The 14,842-nt window shown below is 48.2% G+C and overlaps 1 protein-coding gene across 1 annotated transcript in view; it reads right to left on the bottom strand.

The window, feature by feature from the left end:
* The window catches only part of LOC119092377 (uncharacterized), an 8,274-nt gene extending 3,152 nt beyond the window's left edge, over positions 1 to 5,122 (bottom strand). The window contains exon 1 of the mRNA XM_037215340.1: positions 5,107 to 5,122. Within this exon, the coding sequence (XP_037071235.1) occupies positions 5,107 to 5,122 (16 nt within the window). The remainder of the gene's footprint in view (positions 1 to 5,106) is intronic.
* Positions 5,123 to 14,842: the final 9,720 nt, after the last annotated feature.

The following is a 14,842-nucleotide window of genomic DNA, read 5'->3' as shown; positions in this document are numbered from 1 at the left end:
CCCAGAAATTGTTCTCCGGCCGTTGACAGGTGTTATGGAGTCATGAGAGGGACTGGATGATGTTCACAAGATCTTGTCTCAAATCCCAGAAATTGTTCTCCGGCCGTTGACAGGTGTTATGGAGTCATGAGAGGGACTGGATGATGTTCACAAGATCTTGGTTCAAATCCCAGAAACTCCAGAGAGAATTCGGCTCGTAGCGCGAGTGCGACTGAAAGACAAACATCATCCAGCCCTTTTAAGAACCACATAAGACCTGACTAGGGCCGTAGAGTCACTTTCCGGAGCGCTGCGTACATACTAACACACCAGACGGGCATTATGGGTTCGAAGCTGTTATGCTGGGATACAAAATGCCAGAAGGTACTGGCTGCGCAGCTCGCAATTGCAATTCATCGGAATGTGCAATTCATGGGAACGAAGTCTGGGTCACGGACTGTTCCACGATTGGACAGCAATTTGACAATCTATCACGAAATTTTCATTGTTGGCGGCACTTACTGTATGGCTATGGTATTGTACGAATTAAGGATGTCACTGGGATATCGCAGCTCGCGACGGGGGAAAGTCATTCGTAACCATGCGCCCTGTCAAAACGCTGACAATTAAGTACATACATGCATACATATGTATAAAAGTGCGCACATATGTGTGCATGTAACACACACCACCCACACACACACCACACCACACACACACACACACACCACACACACACACACACACACACACACACACACACACACACACACACACACACACACACACACACACACACACACACACACACACACACACACACACACACACACACACACACACACCCACACCCACACACACACACACACACACACACACACACACACACACACACACACACACACACACACACACACACACACACACACACCCACACACACACACACACACACACACACACACCACACACACACACACACACACACCACACACACACACACACCACACACACACACACACACACACACACACACACACCAACACAACACACACACACACACACACACACACACACCACACACACACACACACACACACACCACACACACACAACCACACACACACCACACCACCACACACACACACACACACACACACACACACACACACACACCCACACACACACACACACACACACACCACACACACACACACCCACACACACACACACACACCACACACACACACACACACACACACCACACACCACACACACACCACACACACACACACACACACACACACACACACCACACACACCACACACACACACACACACACACACACACACACACACCACACACACACACACACACACACACACACACACACACACACACACACACACACACACACACCCACACACACCACACACACACACACACACACACCACACACACACACACACACACACAACACACACACACACCACGCACGCACGCACGCACGCACGCACGCTCACGCACGCACGCACGCACACGCACGCACGCACCGCACGCACGCACGCACGCACGCACGCACGCACATATATAGGTGTATATATATTATATATAATATAATATATATATCATATAATACATATATACACATATATACATATATATTTTCTTTATATGATGTCCATCATCGCTCTCGCATTCGCTCCCATCACCGAAGTCGTGGCGACGATCATTGTATGAAACACTTATGTTAAAGTGATTCAATAACCTATCAACCACATCAATCAAACATAATTTGGCACCACCAGTGATGATACAAAGCATGCCCGCGGGGCCATCGTCACTCATGCTGCGCATGGCTCACCCAGCCTGTGCCGGGCACACACCTCTGACCAGCCACCAGCCGACGACAACGCATGCAGTCAGACTACACAGATCACCACCTCCCTCGCTCGCTCGCCCACTCTTCCCTTCGCTCTCGCCCTCGCTCCCGTCCGCCCCCCCCCCCCCCCCCTCCCGGAAACAGCTTGTGGAGTCCTTGCTAAGCATGGATCGTTGCAGACCGTGCCACGGGCCGAGCGAGTTTAATGGTGTGTTCACACAGGTGCATTTCACGTGTGTCGACACACAAATGTTCCTTTAAGCGAGTCGGGCACGCGTCAAAACCAATTAACGTCATGAGACATTGTGGCTGGAAATTGGCGATTGGCATGAAAAACTAACTACCCAAGGGGCTCAAATTGAGGTTCAAAGACAGCGCGCTTGCTGCGATGTCAGTCATGCCTAAGGTGAATGAACACATTGCTTGCCCTGTATGAGGCCTGTACGTTTAAATCATCTTAAATATGCAGATGCACGAGAAAGCTGCAATCAATAAGGCGCCGCTAATCTCTTTAAATTTGTATCAGTGGCATAGCTCGTTAGAGTGCCTCCCTTACGATTCAGCCACCTTTGACGGCGTGGGTTCGAGTCCCTTTGGGCTCGATTTTGACCCTGACTAGGGTGGCTTGCAGTCGGGCGCGCAGCGGCCGTGCTCAAGGTCTGGTGACATCGTCGGGCGTGACGAATGGCAAGGCGGACCATGCGGACGGACGGTGTAACGGACAAAAATCCCGAGAACTTCGACATGTTAAACTTTCACCGCAAAACGATGCCGCGGGTGGTAATTTCAAGACCAGGCGGCGAAGCCACGGCTCACGCAACAACCACTGCTCGGCGCGGGAGCTGATCCCAGAAATCCAACCAATCAAAAAGTTTGGATGAAAAATGTTCAAAAACATGCATGAGAAAAATACGTTGCGTGATAGGCATTCAAACATACAACCAAAATTGTCTGGACTCCTGTTCTCGGCCAGTTAAGGCTCAGTTTCTCGACTCCTTCCCGGCAAGGAAGCAGCCGGTTCATCGGCCGTGTGACCGGCCCGGCCGGCCACACTTTTCCCGGACGTATATCTTTACAGCCACTAATTGTACTGCCATGATTTCCCGCCAAAAGTAGCGCAATTATCTAAAATAGTTTTGGCATATTTTCGAGCACTTCAGTGTAGGCTATCTGATCACGTAGTGTACATGCAGCATTGCAGTATCGCCACGATCTTATCGGCCCATCCAACTGGTACGCGGGAAATGCGGGATTTCCGACCGCGACAAGGCTGACAACTGCGCTTGAAAACCGCTCGCAATCTTGGCGGCCATATATTGCAGCGATATGAAACGAACTGACAATGACAGAACGGAAAACGGACAACCGTAAAACCAAAAGTATGCGTTTATGTGTGCCGGCCGACCCACACCATTGTAAGGCAAACCATGCAACCACCCACTCAGAGGGCTTGCAAGGATTTATGTAGGATCTCAGCAGCAGGGGCAGATGGAGACCAGAAGTCTGCCGCACAGTGCAGGTGAACGTGCTGACTGCAGATCATCAGCCAGCCAGCAACACTGTCCGACCCACAGGTATGCCCATAGGACCATAGGTGGGCCCGAAATCCGCCAGCAAAGTAGGCAATGTCACATTCTCAGAAATTGATCCTTTCTGGGAGACGCCGTGGCATAAACCGTGAGGCATTGAGCCATGAAACCTACGAGGGTGTTGAGCCCTGTTCGTTGCGGCCAATGTCCAACCAAGATCAAGATATTCGCATATTCCGTCATACTTTGGTCACTGTTGCGAAAACCATAAACCATCGCAAGCTAAAGATTTTGTCGATTGAAATGTTCGGCAAGGCCGTACACATAGCCAGCCAATTGTCGCGCAATGGTTGCGAATTTGTGTATGCCCGCTAGTCATCAGTGTACCTCTGTCTGATAAATTCATCAAAGGAAGATATTCCCATTCCTCAATATGCACTATCCGCATGGGTCCCCAAAGGCGGCGGGCTCCTACCATCCTTGTATGCATGTATATCTATATGTATACATACATATACATATATATATATATATATATATATATATATATATATTATTCCAATGACGAGAACAATCACTGTGTTGTCAGCTCCCTCATCTCACGCCACGCCACCAGGCGCCTAGAGCTGGTGTTATGCGCACAGCCGTCTGCGGAGATGGGGCGCGACGAAGGATCGGTCCAGGACCTTCCCCTTCCTGACAGTTACGCCTCCCAGTAATAATCAGTCATGTCTTGCTCCCAGCATTCAGGAAAATGAATATTTTTCGCCGTGTGGAGTTCGGCGTCTGTCACAATTACGCGTCCCGCAGACGGGCAACTATTGGCTGCGCACAAAAGCACAGGTAGAAAAGCCGATATGGTACATTTTCGTAAATCTTACCGCGGGGGTAGAGGATAGGTCATAAAGTTCGTAGCATGAAAAGTTAATAATGCAAGAGTTCCTATCGGATAAATCCCGTAGGAACAAAATGTGGGATGGAAAAGTTCGCACAAGGTTGTTTGCACGCACTAGTTGTTTGTTGTTGTTTGTCTTTATTACACGCTCGTCCATATTTAAAAAAGCTTTCATAACAACAATGGGAACGCCGAAAACCGCGTCAAACGCGTAACATAGGGTTCGAATGCAGATAATTGTCCTTAGAGCAGGGTATTTCATGCATGTTCACTGCCAGCGCTACCACATGTTGACAGGGAAGGGGAAGGGGCTGGGGATGCCGTTGGACAGCGACAACTGCATAGGTCAGATCACACATTATGACTAGTCTAGCTCCTCAAGTCACGAAATTACACATATTATGACTAGTCTAGCTCCTCAAGTCACGAAATTACACACCTCCCGGCGGTCAGCACATTAACGCAGATCAATGGATGGGACGCAACAAGTCCTTGGAACGGAAGGGACCGGAAGCAACAATATCTCCTGCAGATCACCAGTCGTCTATGTTGTGTTGGCTCTTTATCTCTCAATCTGTCGGTGCCCCTGCCGACGCCTGACCGCCCGCCCGACGCCTGCTGAGCGCGCCACTGATACCGGCTGACTACCGCGGGGGTAGAGGGTGGGATCAGTTCGCTTGTAATATCCGGCGGCCAGGCGGACAGGTGAAATCGGTTTAGGATTGCTTACATAAATCGAATCGCACAGGGAGAAAGATCCCCCCACAGCATGCGATTTGATCCATTTACTCTGATTAGGACCTACTTTGCACTCAAACCCACTTGGCCCGAATACCATTGTCATCTATCACTTGTCCACTGTACGCCGGATATAGCTAGATATTACAAAGTCGAATAATCATGCCTTCGGGCATCCCAAGGAGACATTCAGCCATATCTGACAGCTGACATTGCATAATTTAAGAGCCGGGTTGAAATGCGCCCTGGAACGATCCATACATTATCATTTTACACACAATCTTTGCTCGATCATATACTATCGGTCATTACGAGCTTTTAATTATGTCAAACGAACTTCATCCGGCAAGAACCTTTGCCTTTCCACACTCGCTTACGAATGACTGCGAGTGCCCGAGGCCCCATAACAACAGGTTGGGCGGCAGGATGTATACCAAAATATACTAGATCTGAGACCACGCTGGGCTCGGAACACCTAGATACCAATTTTAATCAATAAAAGTACAAGTGATGGAATTTTAACACAATTTTGATGAGTCATAATCACTGCCAAAGCATTATCAAGTAATATCACACTATTGTTAAATGGCACCCAGCAATGTTCTACTGGTGACTAAAAACTGTCAATTTTACAGTTCTTGCGCAGTAGAGACGTTGAACAAGAACACTCGCAACTTGGGTAAGCCATCCCGATGTGTTTTTGATGAGGCAGCTTCACTTATGTTATATAGGCAATAAATGAATTGCGTCGTAAACAACTCTGAAAGAAACAAACTCATTTAACGACCCTCTCAACACTTTCTTTACTTTTGCTGGGAAAGGCCTGTGAAGACATATTTGCTGCACCAATAGGAAAGGAACAAAACCTGGATATTCACTTATGTGTCCGAGCATGGGCGCCTCCCATGACCTGACTACGGAATATTTCCTTTAGGATTTTATTTGAAATGATTCTTGCCAGTCTGTCCTTTGCTGGTGACAGGCTGTAGGGGTATTGTTCGGAACTAGTCATGTTGCTGTGATGTTTGGATCCCTGCTGTAAGGTCTGGGCTATGTCTATATACAACACAAAGAAAAGGTAACAACTTCAGGTTCCAACTCCTCATTACCATACCCTAACTTTAAATATTAAAATTGGTAAGAATCTAAAAAAGTTCTCTACAATCATGCCAGTGAGCTTACCCACATCACAAGTTTAACAGATCTTGAAGGTGTTAAGCTTGAAGAAATGGGAAGATACTGTCTGGTTCCCCATTGCAAGACAGGAGATCAGAAACGCGTGAGGCCACCCAATGTTATTGTTCACTTTTTACCAAAAGATAAAAAAGCAGCTGAAGGCTGGATCAAGGCCGCTGAGGGGAATAAAATCATCACCAACAAAAGCACTGGAGTTTGCTCCGTTCACTTTTCTCCGGGAGATTATGTACGTGATCTGAAGTATGAGCTGCTCAACCCGGGGAAGGACCCCATGGCAAACCCCTCAAGATGTCTCAAAGTGGAGGCAAGACTTTCCAGAACCTTGGGAGAGAGATACAGAAGGAGTCAGATTAATATTGTTGTTTGTAGGTTTTATTGCAATACTTGCACCAGCAATCTGTTTTGTTACGTGTCTAGACTCGGCCGCAGGCCGCACGAGGTACTGGCGGCCTCTGGCGGCAGCCGGCAGGAGAGAGCACATTTCGCCGCGCTCTCTGCAACACAGCCAAACTTATTCCATGGGATGAGCGAATGGTCCTGGGGTGTGGCCGGTCATTTTTGCCCCTTCCATCAACTGCCAGCCTTTTGAACGATAGTAGCACTGCCGTTGTATTATACATCATTACATTGTATCGAAGAGTGAAACACAATCTCGCTCTTTCCATTCGTCATCGAAGTGCGCCAATCCCGCGTGTATTTATGTCATGGGTGCCAAGATATGGCACAAAACGCGCAAACCCGTGGAAGAGAGCAAAATACACCATTGAGCCCATGTCACGGTCATGTCACGTGATACGTGTGACAGCACGCACCATTCCGCACAGTACACCGTCATTCCTATGTCGCTGCAACCCCCACCGGTGTCTAGATTTTGGTGCGACATGGCATAATCGGTCGGAGGCAATGAATTACGGCAGCCAATCACGTGGCTAGACGACCGTTTAACCTTGAAGCAACATTCGGCGTCACCCGAGACACCGGGTGGCGCCGTTCCGTCGCGGCGCAAAAAGCTGCCGCGCAACCCATTAATATAGGCCCTTTTGCGAGCGACATGCAAGAAAATGCGATCAACATAAGTGTGGCATAGACAATGAGTCGACCAACACGCTGATGTGGTTTTCAAAACCGGATTATGGATTCTTTTGACAGTAGTGGCTGTTATAATGGGCGCCGGCATCTGACAATTTACCCTGCAATTTGCAGCGCAATGGTGCGTTGCACAAATTCGCCATGCGACTGAAAGTGTAGCCGTATCAATTGTGAATGTCGGGAAACAAAATCCTCGCCTGCCCACGGCGACCGCCGACACGAATCGGCCGACACGATGCTGTAGTTTTCAACGCTAGATCACGCATAGTTTTGACGGTAGCGGATTGTATTCAGCTTCGGTTTTGAAAACTCGGCCCGTTGCAACTTGTAATGCGGTTTGCAGCGCAACGGTGCGTTCGACAAACTCGCCATGCCCACTGAAAATGTGGCCGCTTGAATCGTTAATGTAACTTGTTAACATAAAATTGGTAAACGTTTACAACGTTTAAGTTGTTAACGTAAAACCGCGTTAAAAACGGCCGATTTCACCTTGTCAACACGTGTGCACGTGCCACGTGTCACGTGGCGGAAAAAACTTGAGTTTACATAAGATGAGGCGCACAATTCGTGGCTGTTTCAATTGCTGCATTATATCTGTCATTTGCCATATCCCAACCAGTAAACAGTGTTTTGCCGTATCACAATCAGTCATAACCGTGTCATGTACATATCCGTCAATTTTTTCATGTGGCCTAGCAATGCATCTTTCAGAAAGTTGACACGAATTAACTCATTTAAGCAAACATCTGGATATTCGCCGATACGTCCCACCTTTACAAGCTGCTCCGCAACTACCTGCTTGGCGATGGCCTATGGCTTCCCAATGGCGGTCGAATTAATAAACAGTTGTTCGCTGACGTGTTGGCTATCGACGGCGACAAGGAGTTTAGGATCCTTCCCAAGCTTGGCGTGGAAAGCCATCTGGAGGTACGGACAGTTTTCCCAAGTTGTAACGTGATAGTTATCTGCGATGATAATGGAATGCGATGATAATGATATAGATGCGTTTGGACTTTACTAGTTCATGTAATCACGAAACGTTTTGTGACAACGAATCAGCTAATTTTGTTCTGTTTAATTCCAGGTGACTGGACAGCAGCGTCAGAGAGTTCGCCCAGCCGTCCAACTCCTCAGCGAGTCCGTAGCAACAGCTGTCGACACCTTTACGAACCGGCATGAAGACGGGCAGTGCCTGCGCGTGTTTGACCAAAGCTTTGACGCCCGTAACTGGCAGTGTCACACAGACTTGGAACAGCTCCGCTGTGGCATGAACCCTGACAGTGCGGCCCACCACAAGGCGCTGACTGACATGGAGGCGGTCATATTGCTGACGTTTGGCAAGAAAACTTCGCTACTGCCGTTCCAGAAAGGATTCATCATCACCATCAAGTCCACGCGGGGTCTTGTGGGTGACCTTGTATCTGTCCTCGGCCCGGATACCTATGTCATCCCGGGCCGAGTAAACCAAGACATCCTTGAATCGTACTTCGGGATGGTGCGCGGGAAAGAAAGTTCGAGCCTGCACCCAAGTCCCAGCGAAGCTAAGTGTCGGGTGCGCCGCCTGACGCTGATGTACGCACTGAGGCTGGGCTTGAACCCACTGGCGCAGCGCCTGCCAGCGGCCGCACCTCTACCACGAACAGAAGACGGTGGTCCCATGGGCCACGCCATCCTCGCTGATTTCCTGCAGAAGCATCTTGTCAGGGATCAGCAGACCACCGGCGACATGAGAGAGGTTGAGTCGCTTCTGGAAGAAGCCAACCAAAGCCGACCGACCCCATCGCCTTCCACTGCATCATCAACAGACCCCAGGACTGGCGTCTCGGCCGAGCAGTATGGGATGGCCCATGCGGCCGGCTACCTGTCAGCCAAGTGCCGAAAAGTCGACCCCAGCCTCGGGACTCCTTCGGCGTTTGCCGCGGAAACGCCGCCGGTCCAGACTCATGTGGACCCGGCTGCTCAGCCAGGGCGGGATGAGTGTCCCAACTACCAAGTGGATGGAGAAGTTCAAAATCATGGAGTCGACCTTCTGCACACGTCACCATCTCGAACCGGACCGACCCTCCCGCTGCCCGAGTCATCGAGTCGATGGTAGCGACCCTGTGTGCGGAGCCAGGTCCCCTGGATGTCCGGGTGGTTCGCCGGTTTGTTCGGCTGCACACGTTCATCCGGCTCAGCTTTCTGAACCGAATGCGCCAAAAGGAAGCTCTGCAGCACCGCGAGAGGCTGAAGAGGCGTCAGTTTGCAAGGTGAGCGGTGACCCAGCTGCACCGGAGGAGGCGGCCCGTGATCTGCTACACTGAACGAGTCGGCTCGTCATCTGCTGCACCGGAGGAGGAGGCCCGTCATCTGACCGGATTACGCTGGAGCAGAAGTTTCTTCTCTGGACCTGACTGCGCTGGAGCAACAGGTGGCGATATTATGTTACCGAGCTGAGATGGTCTCCCGTGACCTGGCTGTTCTCAATGCAGCGGTTCTGTGGCATAGCGGCACTGGCAGCCCAATAGAGAAGGTAGGCGACAGTGTTCGTTACTCTCAACGCCTTACTGGCGGGTGCGCGGGACATGTCGTGCGCTACCTCACGCGTTATGCGGACCCGTGCACGGTGCATAAATCAAATCCGAAGAGTGTAACGGAGGTGGACTCCTCCGCTGAGTTGGTGTCCACCCAGGTATTGTGTTGTGGCGTTGAGAGCTGACGTTTTATAGACCATGCGAGCACACATGACTGCTGGGAGCCAAAACATGACTGTTGTAAACCTTCCCATAGCTTGGGGACGTAACCTCCAATATCCCAGAAAATGAACTAAGTGGAAGCTATCGCTTTCGACCCGAAACACGTGATTACAAGCGCTCCAGGCATTGTTATTACAGACACCAGGTAAAATTACATTGCATCTGTCCTTCCGACGTCTCAGGTCATCAGGCTACGAAAATGTCAGGTGCCTCTCTCAGCACTGAAAACAACTGCTATTGCCTTCCTATTGGTTGAATACTAAACTATTTCATTTGCATTCAGCTGACTTCGTCTATACCTGTCGCCGATTCGAAACAGCCCGCATACGGACCGCACGTCCGAAACAATACGTGACAGTAAGGATGACGATCACGCCTCATTGTGGTAAAAGTCGCCTTTGTCGGATGCACGGCGTGGTACAGTGATCCAGGCTTGTGTTGGAATACGTGACCAGCCACAGGTGTTTTGTCCCCGGGTATGGCTAGGAGACATACCAATTAACGTCTTGAGACCCTTTTCGTTGGAAAAACGGCTTAGTAACACTCGAGAACGATCGTGAAAAAATCAGTGTTGTCTTGCACTTAAACGCGTAAATGCCCTCGGGCACTCCCATGGTGACGTCACTGTGGGATTGCCAGACCTAGTTCCCACTAGGTTCCGACCCCCCCCCCCCCCCCCCCGGCGAGTGCCAAATGGCCCCAGCAGCTGAATGCGGCGTAAATCCCCTATCACGATAAAAAAATGCGTGCGTACTTCAAGCACGCGAGCTTTCTCCGTGCGACCTTATGTCCTGACAAATACTTTGCATACGAGCATTATACCATATGAACACCTCACGTATACTTCGGTACGAACAATTGCGTACGTTCTTTAGGCTTACGTACTTCATGCAATGCGTACTTACTTTTGTCTTAAAATCAGACCATTACAAGCAAGTGTTGCCATCTACATTCCGTTACCAGCACCTGTTGCCGTCTTAATCATTGTTGAGCCCCTTTTGCCCAATGAGGCCAAGTGGGGGCGAGTTTGCCTGACGGAGATACGTGAGAACAGGAGACACCTGCAAGAGGCAGCCGGGAGTAGAGCCGCACACAGTGATGCAGGCGCCTGGGAGAGTGGTGGACACAGCATGTGAGCTAAGCTCCGCTGGGAATATAGCCCCCAACCGCTCGGGACACACTGCGACCGGCTGGAAAGATCGCGCACTGAAACCCTCCGCAGCATCTTTAATGTGTGGGAGCAAGTGTGCTCTGGAGGACAGCTGAAGAAAATCGGGACCAGCCGGCACGCGAAACACTGGGCTGCGCCTTAGACGCGCGGGTGGGTCCTGCCGCTTGCCTCAAGACACCGGGACCTTGGCACCTGACAGCAACCAACAGCGAAATGGGCAACACGAGCCTGCCTCGCATGGCACCGAGCTGTAACAGCAGATGTGACAGTTCAATGGTAGCTGGGAGCTGACGTTCCGGTGAGCTCCAGCGGAGCACACATCGGAGGGGCTCTGTCACACTTCCAGCCACGCACAGCTAGAGCAGCCGACGCGCGTGCGTACAGCTGCGCGTGCGTACAGCTGCGCGTGCGTGCGAGCGCGCGCGCGAGCCGGCTCCTACCTTGGCCTGCACAGAGCCCATTGTCCCGGACGCGAGCGCGGGCGGAGCTACGTGAGCGGCGCTGGAGTGTCGGCCAGTCACTGGGCCAGGTCACAGATGGTGGTCACAGATGGTCACAGATGGCTCCACTGATGGCCGACACCCCTGCAAAGCCAGGTCCCACACTGAAACATTGCCAACACTGTGTACAATCAAGGTGATAAGCCCTATCCAAAACATTCATATCTGAGCTTGGTGAGAGCTTGACAGCACTGTCTAATGCTCTAGGTCTAGGTCATTACAGACAGGCAGTTTTCAACTGGGGACACACAAGCAAACTTTCAATGGCAGACAATTCCAGATGGGTTCCTCGGGACTAAATATTTCAAAATATTATCCAAACTTGTGTTTGGGCTATTTCATCATGCATCAAACAATATAAAAGTAAACTCCCACCTATATCTCTCAGATTTGATCATATTGTGTTGATGGAGTTATATAACAGTCACTTGCTTCTTTTACCCATAGATGATAAATAACATAGCAGGGATGCATTTAGAGCAGGGCCTTCCTCAATTTGAAGGGCAATATCTATGCAATCCAAAGACTTTCATTGAAGCACATTCTGTCCAAAATGATAACAAATTCAACCTTTGGCTAGAAATCCAGAAGTTAACCACATGCATAAAGTGTTACATAAGTCTGAGCCAAAATAAAGTGATTCAAATACGTAAGTAAAATCAAACAAATTCCTTTCTGGCACTGTGCTATGCAGGATGTTTGGTGATTATAAAGATGTTTTAAAGAGAAAATAGGTTTTAGCTGTGTAAATATGAGGCATTATTAGTGGTTACAGCAAAGTCTGTGTTAGCATTTGCATGTATGTAACCAATGACCACGGAATGATGCAGGTCAGACATGTATTCAACACTGCACCTAAAAATCAGAACATTGTTGTGTATGAGCATGGTATCACAAGTACTGAAGGAATGAAAACAGCTGGTGCTTTGTCTTATTTGTTCTTTTTTATCAAGAGACTGATCATTATACAATGCACAACATCTAATATTTGCAGTCATGCAACTTACAGTTGTACTGCAACACCTAAAGCAGTAAAATTGTTTCTACCATATCTTCCTCTGAAACACACTACTGCTGACAAAGCTTTACACAATGGCCAAAAAATATTGGAGAGAATTCAGCCACTGTCACTGTACATGCATCAAAAGCACATTGTAGAATCACCTTATTCCAGCACCTTGGGCATTGCAAATTTCTCCATCACCATGAGGATCCCTGGCATTGGTTGTGACATGACATAATTTTTTCCATAAGCTGTGTATCATTAGTTCAGAATGACACTATTCAGTGCTGTGTAGAACTGTGTAAGGACAACATGTCATTAATAATTTGCCTTGCCAATTTACCATGTGGGCATGAGGCTATGACCGCTGATTTCAAATATATTTTGGGAAACAATCCCTGGCATCCATAACTGACTGCCTACTGGGCAATGAAGTGGCAAATAACTAGTCCAGTTAAAGTAGAACTACCATCAGGCTGGCCTCTGGAGTGGTAGTCTGAGACCAAAGATGTTTGATTTTGATTTTCCCACAGAAAGGAAATGCATGGTACAATGATGCTTGTGGTTGATGTGCACAGATTATGCATATTTTGATAATGTCAAACAACTCACTTCCTAGCCACCTTCCAGGCCAGTTTGCAAAAACACCTGCTGCAATGGTTATTTGTGGTCAATTGCTGCCCATGAACATCATGCTCTTGTGCACTGAAAGCAAGCCTTGTCATAATGTTCACAGTTTTCCAAATATTTTTGGGTGAAAAACCATGCTATTTTCAAATTAGTGACTTGCCATGCACTCATATTAGAAATGATCCAGCACCGGACTCACTTAAAGCACTTTGCACATAAGCACGTGAGCACTTAAATTTATGTTCTGTAAATATGTAAATATGTAAATGTTCTGTGGTATGTTCTGTAGTAAATATGTAAATATGTAAATGTTCTGTTCTATGTTCTGTTCTATGTTGTATGTTCTGTAGTAAATATGTAAATATGTAAATGTAGTAAATATGTAAATGTTCTGTAGTATGTAAAAATATGTAAATGTTCTGAAGTTTGCTTTGGGATGTCACTGATATGCTCAATATGTTTGGTGTAACATGCATTTCGAGCATTGTGACATCCAGCCACACTCTTGTTTCGTTCAATTCGTTACATTTATTTCTATTAATATGTTCGATGCTTTACGGCGCGTCAACTATGCTGGATATTTGTGCCCCTTCCTTTTATCTGGCAAGCAGACATACAGTGAAAAAAGGGTCAGGGGCCTCCCCAATATCTTTTGGTTTACACACAGCATATCACCGCATCGCCAAAAAGAATAGCAGTGCTAAACACCAATTACATCACCAGTTGGTATCAACCCACCGACGTAAATTTGCAGCTTACCTGGCCCGAAACCTAACTTTTTATCTGCGGCGCGCCAGATATGTAACATAATTTTTCCCCCCAACAGCTGATACCAAGATAGCGCGGGAAATGCTCAATGACAGAAACGGTTAAAATCTTTCCGCAAATGGAGAAATAAAAACAAGAAAACTAGGAAATACTGGATGCATGTAGTGGACTAGAGAACATCATACCAGAGCTGATGTTAGGTTGGTCCGTTTTAGACATGACAGAGCAGGGTAACCGTGACTAGACCCTCAAAGACCGAATCAGGCTGGTTGCGGAAATATAAAATTTAGCTACAGGGTGAAAGAGTGTTTGTAATAGTTCTGTGAGGGTTTCTAAATAGGTGATAGCTGACAAAAAGTTTTAAGCCCAATGGGGGTCTTACAATATGTATGTCGGTTGCTGGTGAGCTACCTCGGATGCTGATGTACCTCGGTCCATCAGGATGCCTTTGGTGCTTGAATAAGTTCGCCAGTGATTAACATGATTTAAACCAATGCATTATGAGCACTGAATGATGCTTTTGTAACGCTTAACATTCATAAGATTTCATTCTCCGGCCTAACATTCTTCTTTTGGAGTTCTCCCCGAAGATTCCCTGTGGTTTCTGGAGGTTTCAAAAAGTTTTAGTAATTTTTGGTATATTTATTTAACCCGACTCCCAGTAATGATGGAGTTTATGTGACGCGTATGGCCTAGCGGTGGTTGTTGACGTTAGTGAGGAGTGTCG

The sequence above is a fragment of the Pollicipes pollicipes genome, unplaced genomic scaffold (genome assembly GCF_011947565.3).
Source record: "Pollicipes pollicipes isolate AB1234 unplaced genomic scaffold, Ppol_2.1 Scaffold_3447;HRSCAF=4054_pilon_pilon_pilon, whole genome shotgun sequence".
Lineage (NCBI taxonomy): Eukaryota > Metazoa > Arthropoda > Thecostraca > Pollicipedomorpha > Pollicipedidae > Pollicipes > Pollicipes pollicipes.
This window is presented reverse-complemented; position numbering and strand designations above follow the sequence as displayed.